This window comes from Heloderma suspectum, chromosome 5, assembly GCF_057233095.1.
Source record: "Heloderma suspectum isolate Gila_16-S chromosome 5, 16-S_ref, whole genome shotgun sequence".
Lineage (NCBI taxonomy): Eukaryota > Metazoa > Chordata > Lepidosauria > Squamata > Helodermatidae > Heloderma > Heloderma suspectum.
In genome coordinates, this window is record NC_139462.1 from 166,954,652 (window position 1) to 166,969,978 (window position 15,327).

Genomic DNA, 15,327 nt, shown 5'->3' on the forward strand with positions numbered 1-15,327 from the left:
TATATTGTAAACAATCCCAAATGTGCATGTTCAGTTACTTTACTATTCTCGCAGATGGAGGAAGCCACATTTAAAATAAAGAGACAGAAGCGAAAAAGCAAAAATAATAAAAATATTTTATCCAAAATAAAAATATTTGTTCCTAATGAATTACTATCCACTTGAAATTACTATCCTTTCAGAATACCTACATGCACACATAAGACCGCAAGGCTGAGGATAAAGAGCTCAGTTTGCCAGTTAATTTTTATCTGAAAAAGTGAAGATATATCCCTTGGATATTTTTTAAGCTAATATGCAGCACGACCCTAAGCAAGTTTACTTAAAACTAAGCCCCACTGAGCTCAGTCAGGCTTATTCTCTAGTAAGTGTGCTTAGGATAGCAACCTTAGCGATCTATTCTGATATACTTTGTAGTAGGCTTAGACAGTCTGTGTGGTGTAGTGGTTAGAGTGTTGGACTGGAACTTGGGAGACCCAAGTTCTAGTCCCCACTCAGCCATGAGGTTCACTGAGTGACTTTGGGCCAGTCACTGGCTCTCAGTCTAACTAACCTACTTCATAAGGTTGTTGTGAAGATAAAATGGAAAGGAGGAGGATCATGTACACTGCCTTGGGCTCCTTCAAGGAAAGGTAGGATATAAATGCAATGAATAGATATATAGGAAAAGAGCCTTTCTGGATCAGACCAATGGCCTGGCTAGTCCAACGTTCTGTTCCCACACCGGCCATCCAGATGCCTATGGGAAGCCCGCTACAGGACGTGAATGCAACGGCGCCCCACCACTCGTGTTCCCCAGTAACTGCAGACTTTGGGGCTTTAACATCATGCCAGCTTTTTCTTCTCTCACCCTGTTTTGCTTAATATCCTGGCTGACGAAGAGTCATGGAGAACTTCTGTGACATTTTGGTTGGCCCTAATAAAATGTATGCCCTATCTTTCCCAAGCTGGTGCCCTCTCGATGTGTTGGACTGCAACTTCCATCATTCCAAGCCAGCGAGGCCATCTGCCTTCTTCTACTTTGACTCTTATTAAAGCATAATAGAAATAACAATTAAAAAAAAGTTTTTTCAGCATATGAGCAGTTAGCTTGACGAATACAAGTGGTGGGATATCACACGCCAATACAGGAATGAACACAAGATAAAAGCGCAGAATCCTATGTTTTATTGAAAAAATAAAAATGAGTGGTGCTTGGAGAAATCATTCAGTAATACATCCATCAGATTGAAAAAGCCAAAGGGCTTTAAGGGGAAAAAAGTCTTCATTCCATTAAGTGGAGTAAATGATTTTAAGTGATTCAACGCTACACGTAACTTACCACATTTACATAGCCCTTTATGTGTTACACAAAAAGTAAATGGTTATACACATTGCATGTTAAAAATAAAGGCATTATCAAACTGGATTATTAAATATTAAAAGGTCAGAATTTCACATTAGTCCTAGCAGACTTTATATACCATAAAGAAGAGTGTGTGCTTTCTGTTACCATACCCTATAAATGGCTGGATCAGCTGTTCTATCAAAGGTACTCTCCTTAGATTTTAAACAAGTCTCACACTACCACATTACATTCAAGTCCAGACCATCTTCATTAGTCAACAGAACATTAGTCAGTAAAAGAGTAAGGCAAAAATGTATCCCATAAAACTGATGGCCGCTTGTTCACGTTTCTCACTGGTGTAGAGTACCAAAACATTTTCAGAGTTTTTGAAATCCAATTGCTATGGTAAAGCAACTTTCCTGGAGTAGGGAACCTGTGGCCTTCCAGGTGTTGCGGGACTACAACTCCCATCATCCTTGAGCATTAACCATGCTGGCAGGGCTGATGGGAGTTATATTCCAACATCTGGAGGGGCACAGCCCCACCCAACAACATGCCACTGTATGCTACTGTAAAGGCTGCTTCACATGTGTTTTTCCCCTTATGCAGAAAGCATGTATAGAAAAAGAGGTGTGAAATCCACATACATGCGGCAAATGCATGTAGGTATGATTGCCACCCACAAAGAACTCCATGGTCCATATCTACATGGAATGTACACCTTTTTTCCAACATGGGAGCACTTCCTGTGTGTGGGGAGTAAATCATAATGTGTGAAATAATCGTCATTCCCAAGGTTTAACCATGATCCGAACTGTGTAATAATGTAATTCAATGGGACAGTAGAATTTAAAACAGGATAAAAATGGATTCTGGGTAGCATGTGGGTCATATAGGACCTGCATTCTGAATACACAAGATGAAAGAGTATTATACTCAAACCCAGTCCCCAGCCCCAGACAAGGACTGGGGAGACCCAGATTCAAATCCAGCCACTCAGCCATGAAGCTCACTGGGTAATCTTGGGCCAATCACTATCTCTCAGCCCAACTTACCTCACAGGCTTGTGGTGAGGATAAATTAGAGAGGGAGGAAGAACTATACACCACTCACAGCTCGAGGGAAAGGCGAGATATAAATTTAATAAATAACAGAGTACCTGTGTCAGCACAAGATAAACTCAGTTGCTTTCATCTCCAGACTGCTCAATCATATTAATAACTCTTGACTTAAATTTTTATAACTAGTTTTTCAAAAGTTACAGGTATCTTTCTTCCATCATAAACAGGTAACCCTGTGTCTAAGACGCTAACTCATTCTATGTAAAGACTAAGCAAGTTCACTCTTTAATTCCTTTAAGAAAGGGGTGAGCAATTTCTGGGGATCAGGGGGCTGCACGGCCCACAAGACCTGTCCGGGGGTCGCACCCTTACCCCCTGCTGCCAAATTTGCTGCCCAAACTCAATGACACAATGGTACAACTTGAAAACAAGTTGCGCATTCTCCATGCGTTTCGTTTTCAACCAAAGTCACCACTTTTTTTGCTGCTGCTGTGGCAAATTCAGCGATGGTAGTGGGGCAGTGTGGGCCGCAAAACAGGCCAAGGGGTGTGTGTGGTTGAGCATGTGGCCTGTGAGCTGCACGTTGGCCACCCCGGTTTTAAGACACCAAAGAAATGAAGGCAGCTTAGACTAGGAATTGTTGTTCAGTCGTTAAGTCATGTCCAACTCTTCGTGACCCCATGGACCATAGCAAACCAGGCCTTCCTGTCCTCTGCTCTCTCCCCGAGTGTGCTCAAGTTCATATTCATTGCATTGGTGATGCTATCTAGCCATCTCATCCTCTGCTATCCCCTTTTCCTTTTGCCTTCAATCTTTCCCAGCATCAGTGACTTTTCCAGTGACTTTTCTCTTTGCATTTGGTGGCCAAAATATTTGAGCTTCAGCTTCAGTATCTGTCCCTCCAATGAGCAGTCAGGGTTGATTTCCTTTAGGATGGACTGATTTGACCTCCTTGTAGTCCAGGGGACTCGTAAGAGTCTTCTCCAGCACCACAGTTCAAAAGCATCAATTCTTTGGCGCTCAGCCTTCCTTACAGTCCAGCTCTCACAGCCATACGTTACTACTGGGAAAACCATAGCTTTGATTATGCGGACCTTTGCTGGCAAGGTGATGTCTCTGCTTCTTACTATGCTGTCTAGGTTTGCCATAGCTTTCCTCCCAAGGAGCAAGCGTCTTTTAATTTCATGGCTACAGTCACCATCTGCGGTGATCTTGGAGCCCAAGAAAATAAAATCTGTCACTGCTTCCATTTCTTCCCCTTCGGTATGCCAGGAAGTGATGTGGCCAGATGCCATGATCTTCGTTTTTTTAATGTTGAATTTCAAACCAGCTTTTGCACTCTCCACTTTCACCCTCAACAAGAGGCTCTTTAGATTCTCTTTGCTTTCTGCTATTAGGGTGGTATTGTCTGCGTATCTGAGGTGGTTGATAATTCTCCCGGCAATCTTAATTCCGGCCTGTGATTCATCCAACCCGGCGTTTCTCATGATGTACTCTGCATAGAAACTTCTCCCATTTGAAGGCGATGGGATACCGTTAAACAGATTTCAAAAGGTAACTCCAACAGGCAGTTGACCCAGCAGTCATAACAGGTACTTAAATAAGCACAGTTATCAATTTAATGTAGTTCACTGAATTATACAATCATCCGCTAATGGGAATTCTCAACACATTCCTTAGTGTGCAGTAATCTGAGCAGCCTCTAGTCAATTACCTGCAATAATGCAACCTCCCAAGTGCTGGAAGGCGGGATACCACAAAAGCGAGCTTGTGGAGCAGAACCACACAAAGAGCTGACAAAAAGAACTATAAAGCCAACATAGCTGCAACCCTGTACAGACTTACCTGGGAATAAGTGCCACTGAATTCAATAGGACTTATTTCTGAGTAGACATGCATTGGATTGCATTGTAGGTCCCCCCCCCCCCACACACACATTTCCTGTGAAAAGGCAGTGAAAGGGAGGACACAGGGAAATTATTCCCAACTGGCCCTTTTTAATGAAATTCCAGGAGTGTAGAAACAACTAAAGTGATAAAATCACAAGGACACTCCTCCCCATCCCTCAAAACTGACCATTACTGGCACATCAGAGCATGGCAATAGATTAGCAATAGGATCCCATCTGAATACCACTTGGAAATTCCTTCAAAATGTGGGCTAAACCAAGTGGCGATGAGTCACAATTTTACTACACACATGTGCCAGAACAGAGCATTCACACAACCCTTCCGTCCCACTGCACACGCACACACACACATGCATGCAGACTGGAGTCATCACCTGAAACTGAACTGGGTAAGGGCAGCTTTGGATCTGCATGTCCGAAACCACCAGTGGTTTTATCTGTTTGTGTGAAAGGTGTGATGCTACACACCAAAGCAATGTCCATCAGTGCCCTGACCTGGTCCACAGGCCCAGGAAGAGGAAGAAGGAGAAACTCGAACAACAAGCCAGAAAGGGGATAAAAACAAGCAACATTACTGTCTACAGTACTGCCCTTAAAAAGAGGTTGCACCCCACTTAAAGACACATTTGAAAAACAACAACACCTTTCTTAAAATCTCATTTAAAAATTCTGCTTAAAAGTCAAAGTGCCCCTCCCTCACCAAATAAATGCTATCAAATTAATTCCCTTTAGAATGTTTGTTAATTCATCTAAAAAAACCTGCATGCAAACCAGATTCAAAGCTGGATGTGAACTACAGAAGCACAGCACATTTCAGCCAAACAGCCTCCAGATGAAATATCTTTAAGGCCACAGCCAAATCCCATAAAACCAGGGCTGGGGAACCTGTACCCCTCCAGATGTTGTTGGATTACAACTCCCATCAGCACAGACTATTGGTCACGCTGGCTGGGGTTGATGGGAATTGCAGTCCAGCACCTGGAAGTCCTCATCCCTACTACAAAGGAAGAGGATCTCTCTCCCCCACCTAAAATCACTGGCAGACTCTAGTTGGATCCCTTCATGAAAAAGGAAACATTAGAAGGAAGATTACAAAATCATCAAGCATCTCCCACAGTGTGAAGAGATATACTTGTATACGCAGTGGAGGGTGCAAGTCCTGCATTGTATATCTGAAAGCCAGTAGAAACGACAGCTAGCGCAAGGAGTTGAATTATTACATAAACGAAAACAACCTACAGAAGTCCATAGACATTCATATTGCTACGATTTCTTCCTGGAGTAGCTTCGTAGGAAGCTTAAATTATTATAATTTGAACCCACATATTAGTATGAGAAGGCAGGAGCTGTGACAATGGCAAAACATGCTTTATATGTGCTCCGGGTGACTCTGGAGACAAGAGATCATCTCTTGGACAGGTTTCCGTTCGTAGCAGATTTGATAAACAGCAGCAAATAGTGGAAACCTAAAAAAATAGATAAGAGAGAAAGGCAAACATCTTATTAGGTGGAGAAGAAGAAACCTAAGAATGCCCGACATTCACGATGCATTGATGACAGAACAAAATCTGAGACGAAATTTAAATGTGCTAGTCCCTTCAAATCAAGCAAATGCAGTATGTTTTTTAAAACACATTTTCCGCTACCTTGTGTAAAATGTTAGGGGGAGAGATTTATAATGCCCTCTTCTGTCTCTTTTCACTGTTCTTTTGCCAACTGAAGATTAAGATGTTGTACTCTGGTTAATTGAGAGCAATGAATAATCTCCCAATGACAACAGTGGCCTGATATAGCATTGCTGCATTTGACGCCCTTCAGCAGAGCAGCTTTTATGGCCTAGGTTGGCCTTCCCCAACCTGGTGCCCTCCAGATGTGTTGGACTACAATTCCCAGCATCCCTCAGCCAGTTGTAGCCCAACACATCTGGAGGGCACCAGGTTGGGGAAGGCCGGCCTAGGCAAATGGCTGGGAAGATTCACTCACACAGACTTTGAGTATCATCAGTCGCCATATCGGAGGCCAGCAAGAAAGTATAGGTCAAGAGCAATTCCTGTTTTTAAATATCTAAGGGTGCAATCCTATGCAAGTTTCAACAGAATAAAGTCCTGCAACTCCCTGCATTCCCCAGCCAGCCATGCTTTCAAATGCTGGTGTGACAGAAACTGCCTTATCCACAAAAGATTTAGGCCGTATTCCAAAAGAGAAAAGGCAGCTGTCTATAAATAGGTGCCCCCTCATGAGATAATTGTTAACTGCCCTCATGTTTTACTTAGCTGTTAATTATCTTGGGTTCTCTAATGCTACTGGGAGATTTCAGAAGTAGCTAGCCCTGTAAAGTCAGGTATGTAAGACGAATGTCTAACATACCTGTTTCTAGCTGGCTAGGTTGGTTCTCATTTCTACACGGGAAGTTCTAGGCCTATTAAGAATGTGCCCATTTGTTTTAAGGTTTGCTGCTGCTGCTTCAAAAAAGCATTTTGGTTTGTGGCAATAGAAATGCTGCCTTGGATTCAGTAAGGGAAGTAAAGATAACATTCTGCTCTTACCAGTGGTACAGAGAAATATTGCTGGATCTAGTGGAAACCTTCCACAAACTGAAGGACTTCTAGGATTTGCGGAAGGGGCTCCAATTCAGCAGAAGTTTCCACAAATCAGGGGAAGGAAGAGACAATTTTCAATGATTTCTGCACCCCTCCCATGCTACTGCCCACACTGTTCTAGAGGGTACCCCAACCCTCCAGAGCAGATTTTCAGGGGGTGTATGAGGCTACAGGGGGGACTGGTGAAAACTGCCTTCCCCTTTTCTATTTACAGAAACTGGGAGTGCCCTGTTGCATGAGAGCTCATGGATCTCTGGATCTGACCCATATATTTTAATACTTCAATATTAATATTTTAACATAACTACACACATGCCTCTCTTCTTTTTTTCATCCTGGTTGTTAAGGCAAATACCAGGTATTAAGTGCTGAGATCTGACTTCTTGTATGTGGAAGGGCCAAACACATTTTTCAGCTATTTCTTCAACTGCCTCAAACCCTACTTACCAAACAAGAACAAGAAGAACTAAAAACTAAATTTTGCCAGTGCTTGCAAGTCTCTCTGATAACTGCTATGCATGTCTTGTTCCTTGGTCCTACCACAATAGCTACTGATAATAGAAAAGATGACAGTTCAAGAGAATTATTTTTACAGATAATAGATCAGAGCAGCCCTTCTGAAGGGAACTGCCAGTCAAAGAAATGTACCACATATTTGCTAGCGGAATTTTAAAAAGCAGGAGGGAGGACAGGGGGAAAATCCTTCTCTAAAGTTTTTGGGCAAGAATCCCTGGGAATTTCAAGTAATTAGGCAAAAGGACATTCCATTGTTATTGGAAGCTGACATCAATAAAAAGCATCAGGACTTCAGTAAAATGAAATTAAGGCTCATATTTTCCACCAAGACAAACATGATGAGACAAATTATATGTTAACTTTACCTTCAGAGAACCATTTAAATATATGGGGTGGTATCTAATGAAGCATCCCGCTGCTGACAGAAGGCATGTGTTTGTAGAATGGGGAGGGGGTTGATTTCTAGTGATGCCCCTCCCTTCTGCAGCCCCCCCACCCACTCTGTTCCAAAGTGCTCCCCAACCCTCTAAAACAGGTAGGGGGACACTCACAGCTGCAAAGGTGAATCACCAAATTTTGCCTTCCTCCACACTCCACTGCACTGACTGATGCCTTCCATCAGCAGATGGACACAATTGGATACCCCTGGAATAGCAAATTTCACCCCCCGGCATACACACGTCTCACATCCACACACTGATGGAGTTTTCAGATATAAGTGGTTTGGTTCTACATAAGAATTTCCTTTCATCGCATATACGCAATGAACTTAAAGCAGTTGGAGGTACACAGCATAGTCGTTCATCTGATGGCATATGACGGGCTCTTTAGTGCATCATTTGAATTGTTTACTGTTGTCACTGATGTTTTAGTTGTTTTTTGGTGGATAATTGTTTTTAGCTGTTCAAAATGTTGCATGTTTTAACTTCATTGTAAGTCGCCTTGAGGGGTTTTTTGAGAAAGGCCTCTAAGAAATCTAAACAACAGCAATAAGAACAACAACTTACAAGATTTATAATAAGCTCAGGGTTGCCATTAGGCATGTCTAAAAATTAAAAAAATGTACTTGATCTGGAAATTCTTGGTGAAGGATTATGGTGTATTCATCAGCGAAGGCACATCATGCCCTTCCATAAATCTAGGTGGTTTATTTCTGGACAGAGTTTAAAAAGGGGGAAACTAAACTGTCCCAGTGCCTTGTAACCAAGTCAACCCTGACTAACTCCACAGCTTACAAATAGTGCAAATAGCGCAATCATCAGTGGTTACTGATTACAATATGCATTCGGTTCCAAAGGGCTTCTCATTATTGAACAACCAACCATTCAGTCTTGGTGACCTGCCTGGGGTATAATTCACTTTGCAGTTTGTAAAAGAGATGATGATGATAATAATAATAAAGTTCTCAGAAGTAAGTGCCAGCACATTTCAGAAGCAAAATGCATAAAACATGTCCCATGTTTTCCCACTTACTTTTCCACTAATCCTTTCTGTTGGAGGATGCGATACACCTCTGCAGAAGTCTGTGGCCCTTGAAGCTTTTGCCCATTCAGCATCTCGTGCTCCAATTCTTCAATAGACTGAAGATTTTAAAAAAAAAAAGTTTCTTTTAAAGATTCATAGATGTAGATCATCATTTGAAAACAAGACAATGAGGGTTTGTTTTTTTTTTGCTTTTAAACCTGTCTGTTAGAAGAGCTTCAGGCAGAAATCATACTTTATTTGGCAAAGGATGGCTAGATCCCAGTACCCTTTAGCTCTTTTAATACTTATGCACAAAGACCATTATACATTTATATCATAAGTGAGCAGAATATCGAGCAGAGCACATCCCACCCGAACAATTACATGTAACAGAATTTACAGCTAATCCAGTATCTGCAAAGTCCTTGAGCACCATTAGGATTGTGGTTGTGACTTAACCAGGCCCTTCCATCCCCTTTAACTAGGCTAGCTGCCCTGTAGCAGTTTTGGAGGAGTTGGGATTAAGGGCACTTACTAGTCATTTAATGAGATTTCTGTCTTCACCCCCCACACACCCCCTCCTCCTCCTCCTCCTCACATTTATTGCAGTTTTTAACAGGGGACCAATAGTATTAAAAATTCTGGTTCAGATAGGGAGTTTTAATGGATTAAAGAGGATGGTTGACAGGAGTACCAGAATGGACTAGGAAGTGGGAGGTGCTAATGGGCTGAGATAGAGGAGGGTGTTCCCTGTTCAAGAGGCAGCATAGGAGGCTTCGGATGGAAAAGGTGTGGATATTTCAGTACTTCTTAAAGTACTTCTTAGTGCATAGTCAAACAATGGATTCAAAATTCCATTTACAAGCACAATAAGAACATAAGAAGAACCATGCTGGAGCAGACCAAGTCTTATCTAGCCCAGCACTGTAGACAACCAACCACAGTGGCCACAGTGTCCCATAGTGGCCAACCAGATGCCCATAGGAAGCCCACAAGCAGGACATGAGTGCAAAAGCACCCTTCCCCTCATGTCCCTTAGCAGTTATACTCGCATACAGAGCACTCCCAATACCTTTGTTTTTAGCAAGCAAAAGGACAGCAGATGCAGAATACTTGCTTCTAGCATCTCCAAACTAGATTAATGGTCAACAGAAGAAGATAAGCAACAATTCACAAGACACTGAAGACCGAGTTGAGTGTTGTATATGTCTACAGGAGCTTTCCCCAACCTGGCACCATCATAGGAACATAAGATGCTGCCTTATACTGAGCCAGACCATTAGCCCATTTAAGCCCAGTATTGTCAACGCTGACTGGCAGCGGCTCTCCAAGGTTTCAGGTGGTGGCTTTTCCAGTCCTACCCGGAGATGCCGGGATTGAACCTGGGACCTTCTGCATGCAAAGCAGGGGCTCTACCACTGAACTATGACCCCTCACATCCAGATGTGTTGGACTATAACTCCCATCATCCTTAACCAGCATGGGATGATAGCAGTTGTAGTCCAACACATCTGGAGGGCATCAGATTGGGGAAGGCTGCTCCACCATATATACAGGAATGATCATTCTCTAATGCTGCAGATTGTCTGACATATGCATGCTACACATTTTGACTATATAAAACCTTGTCTTAATAAGCACATCACTCATTCCCGAAAAGATAAAATATTTTACAGCAGGTTTTTTCCAGTGTTCCCCCAAATTTCCATTTTTCCATGCGAAAAATTGGAAATGAGTCCTTGCAAAAAAGGGGGGGTGGAATCCCTCCCCCTTTTGTTTTCTCCTCCCCAGGTCTTAACCTCTCTAATTGTGTCTTATAAACACTTCCACATTCAAAGGAAAAGTCCATAAGGCAACTTTGTAATGCTCTCAGTTCAAAATGCTCTCAGTTCAAAACTGTGACATCTAACTTTTCATGGAAAAGATATCCAAATCTCAAAGAAGGAATATAACTGTGCAGAAAACCCAAGAACTTCTCTGAAATGGAATTTGGCCCTCAGGCTGAGAGAGATTCAACTCCCCTGCTATAATCCAAGCACGGCTTAAAAAAGAGATACAAGGTTGCAGTTGCACTAGCATAACTCTAAGACCTCAGCAAGTTACCATTAGGCTCATATTACGGATAATTGTTTTAATTTAAATTTCTACCTCACAAAACTATTCCAAACAAGAAAGCTTCTGGAGTCAATCATGGGGCATGGGAAAGTGCTTTAACAGAAGAGCAAGTCCCGAGTATACGTAGTACCTTTCCTGTTTTAACAAACGCTTCCGCCACTCTTCGATTGCGGCCACCATAACAGGTCGTGATGAGATCTGCAACCCCACAGCTCTCCAGGAAAGTGGCAGTGGACACCTGCCCCTTGCAGAAGATCCTGGCAAACGCAATCATTTCCATTAGTCCAAGTCGAATGACGGCTGCTTTGGTGTTATCGCCACAGCGGAGACCATCACAAAAGCCAGCTCCCACTGCCACTATGTTCTAATGGAGGACAGAGAAAAGAAAAAAACAATCATACGGTTAAGAAAGACACTGAAGCTACTATTAAAGTCTTTAAGGGCGCAATCCTATGCATGTTTAGACAGAAAAAGGGCCTACAACTCCCAGCATGCTGGCTGGGGCATGCTGGGAGTTGTAGGCCTTTTTCTGTCTAAACATGCATAGGATTGTGCTTTAGGGCTTCCATACAGCCACACAAATGTGTGGTCCGAAAGAGCTACACAGGTACATTCAGCATTTCCAATTAAAAAGATAAGCCAGCGCAGCCCAGTAGATAGAGTGCTAGTCCTGGGCCACAGAAACTTTATTTCCACTCCCGAATCAGCTGACCATGGGCTGTTCACTTTCTCTCAACCCAAATCGATAATCTATAAAATGGGATTGTTATTGTATAGTTTGGATCAATATGGTGCCATGTACCCTTCTGTCCTCTAGGGTTGGGGTGGGCAACTTGTGGCCCTCCAGGAGTCTTGGCTTACAACTCCCATCAGCCCTAGCCAGCATAGCCAATTATGAGGGCTGATGGGCATTGTAGGCCAAAACATCTGGAGGACCACAAGTTGCCCACTCCTGCTCTAGGGGATTCATGCCCAATGGAAAGACTGCTGTGACACAGGACAGGGGCTCAATTCAGCTATCATGCCAAATCATGGTTAAGCTAGCTTAACTGTGGTTTGGGGTGATGTCTAAATTGACAAACCATCGTTTCAGATGCTGTTCTACCCCCAAGAGGCCACTGCACCTAGAGATGGGAGTACTGAGCAAATGGAAAGTGGAAGTAGGCAAGAAGCTCTAAACCATGGTTAGCCTGATTGGAAGTTCAAACCATGGTTTGGAGTAATGTCTGAACTGAGCCAGCAGAGGAGAGATGCAGTGCTTCTTTTTTCTCTAAAAGAAAGAACCAGTATGGAATAGCTGTAGCAGTCAGAGTGTTGGACTAGGACCAAGGAGACCCAGGTTCAAATCCCTCCTTAGGCATAAAGATCACTGGGTGACCTTGGGACAATACCTCTTTCTCAACCTAACAAGTTTGTTGTAAGGGTAAAATGCGCGCGCGTGTGTGTAACACAACTATGTATGCCATCCTGAGCTCCTAGGAGTAATAAATAAGCATTTTTCAGTGCAAAAAATGATGTGCAATTCTTATTTATCCTCATCACTGCCCTCATTATGCTAAGTGATGCTGACTTGCCCAAGACCAGTCAGTGACTTCAGTGCAGAGTGTAGATTTGAACCTGTACAATAAATCTTTGTGCTAGAAGTGCTATATAGACCATAAACAATAATGCCAAAGGCAGTCACATTTAACCACCATGAAGCCGCAAGCTAAAATCCCCACCCCGAACATTTCATACATATGAGAAAGGCTATCAAGAGGCCACGGAACTCCCACTTGGAGCCACCATGGCTGTAACAATCCATCCGCATTTGGTAGCTGATGGCAAGATAGCAGGGTGCTGCTTTGATCAAGATGAGCCGAAGGCAGACACCAGCAGCATCAATGCGCACATAAAGACCCGTACATAAAGTCAATCCCTGGCTTCTCCAGTTAAAAAGAGGATTTCACGTAGCAAGGAAAACCTTTTGCCTGACACCTGGGAGAACCACTGCAAGGCAAAGTAGTGGGCTGGACAGACCAATGTTCTGTCCAGCCCTGACAAAACCAGCTTCACATGGTGATGTGGTAGATATTGTAGGATATCTATAGCCAGTAGAAGCTGGTGGCTCTGATGTCAGTGGGGCGGTGAATCTGCTCCGGGTTTTAGTCAGAACCAGTCAAAATGCTAAAGGAGCTATCCAAGGTGCTACCACACCTTGGATAGCTCCTTTGGCGTTCTGACTGGTTCTGACTAAAACCCGGAGCGGATCCACCACCCCACTGACATTGGAGCCACCAGCCTCCACCGGCTATCACCATCCAAGACCAGAACTCCTTTCAGACTGTATGCAGCAGAGGGCAGCAGGAAACGGATCGCTAGGCTGAGTTCAGAAGATTCAATAAAATGCAGAGAACTTTGCCAGAGCCGATACGATACAACACAGAACAGATTGCCTAAGTGCATCTTGCCAAGATTAGCTGAGAGCCAGGGTGAATAATTGCATTCTCTTGCATTCCCTCATCTCCAGGGCACGGAACAGGCATGGAACAGCCAGAATTAAGCTCCTCAACAGTGGCAAAAGGTGCATACATATATTAAAGGTGTGATACATCCCAGAATGGTTGTTGTTATTCAGTCATTCTGAAAAGAATCTGGTAACATTCTGTATTGCTATGCCACCACAACCATACCGGTTGTGCATAGCACCGTTAGAAGAAACAAAAAATGATGTCAGCAGAGAAAGCATGCACCATTAACCATGGTGTTAGCACTCTATGGACAAGCTTCTCCATGCCCAAGCTAAGCCTTGGGCTCATGTGCTTCCTGCTCCCTTCTCCTTCCGCACTGCCGGGGAGAGGATTTAACCAGGATTTAGTTTCTATGATTCCAGGATCATGGCTTAAGACAAACTCTAGTTCAGCCTCGCCCACCCTGGCGCCCTCCAGACGTATTATACTACAACTCCCATCATCCCCAGCCAGCAAGGCTGATGGCCAGGCTGGCTGAAGCTGATGAGAGTTATTGTCTAGTACGTCTGGAGGGCACCAGGTTGGGGAAGGCAACACCACTAGCTGGATTTCAGCTGGGCACTTCCATCTCCTTCCTTTAAAAGAGTGGACCTCTTAAAGGTACCAGTATACTTCTCACTATGCTAGTCCCTAACAATGAAAAGGTATAAAATGGCCAACACAGAACAGGCCAGAAACTCTTGCTGATGGGCAGCTGGTTTTAGCTCTCTGTCTCTACGGCACCAAGCAAATTCAGCATTGGTACTGCTGGTGGCTACCAGCATCCAGCACGTCTGTTATTTAAAGGAAAGATTTCACTGCCATTGCTTTCAGCCTTCTATATTGTGTATGCCTCTCTATCAGCATAAAAATACATCCAGTGAAAGTGGAAAGGCAAAATGAGTGCATCAGAGTAGCAGATGTTCTTCTATCATCTTCCAGCTGCGACCATTATTCTAGCAACTGCATTTAGATGTGCTTAGAAGTGATGTCAGGAGCTAAAAATTATTGCTATTTGCAAAAGAATGGTACGCTTAGAACCCTGCTTGCAACATTTGCTTCCTTCCTTAGGCAGTCATCTTTATCAAAATCTTCCCCATCTAGATGAGTTAACGGGGAAAAAAAGAGCCAATTAAAAAAGAAAGAAAATATAGTGTCGACTGATGTGGGCAACATTCTGCTTGGGTGTATTTGTTTGATGCTCAACGTGAGGGCTTATGCTTTTGGGTAGCACCTTTCGTCTATCTCTCTGATGCTCATCTTTTGAAATCTGGTACACAGAAGCCATAATAGGAGAGCAAACAGGAAACCAAAAACATATCCTGTTCACACATTAGGACGTGTCCGTATTCCCAAGCTCCGGATTTTAGCAGCTATGTTTCTGCCATTACTGCAGGAAAACTGCAGTTGAACCATAATTCCTCTATGTAAGCAACAAGTGCAACATTTATTTATTTAAATTTATATTCCACCTTTCTGCCTAAGAATGGCGCTCAAGGTGGCTAACGATAAAATCTGAATTAAAACATTGCATAAAAACAAACACAATTAAACACAATTAAAAACACGTCCACCAAAGAAATAAGCAGCACCAGCAAATTAAAAAAAAAACACCCATAGGAACATAGGAAGCTGCCTTACTATTTACCATCTACCTTGGTATTGTTCATGCTGACTGGCAATGGCTCTCCGGGCAGGATTCTTTCCTAGCCCTACATGGAGATGCCAGGGATTAACCCTTGGACCTTCTGCATGCAGAGCAGGTGCTCTTACCACTGAGCAAAGGCTTGCGTGAATAAAAAACATCTTTGCCTGCTGGCAGAAGAACCAAGGGCTTCTCTACACC

General features: G+C 43.2%; 1 protein-coding gene across 1 annotated transcript in view; it reads right to left on the reverse strand.

Moving 5' to 3' along the window:
* Positions 1-1,146: 1,146 nt before the first annotated feature.
* GPD1L (glycerol-3-phosphate dehydrogenase 1 like) overlaps positions 1,147-15,327 on the reverse strand; it is a 40,973-nt gene continuing 26,792 nt past the window's right edge. The window contains exons 6-8 of the mRNA XM_084858266.1: positions 11,123-11,356; positions 8,887-8,993; positions 1,147-5,763 (exon numbers count right to left, since the gene is read on the reverse strand). Coding sequence (XP_084714392.1) covers positions 5,667-5,763; positions 8,887-8,993; positions 11,123-11,356 — 438 coding nt within the window. The 3' untranslated portion in view covers positions 1,147-5,666. The remainder of the gene's footprint in view (positions 5,764-8,886; positions 8,994-11,122; positions 11,357-15,327) is intronic.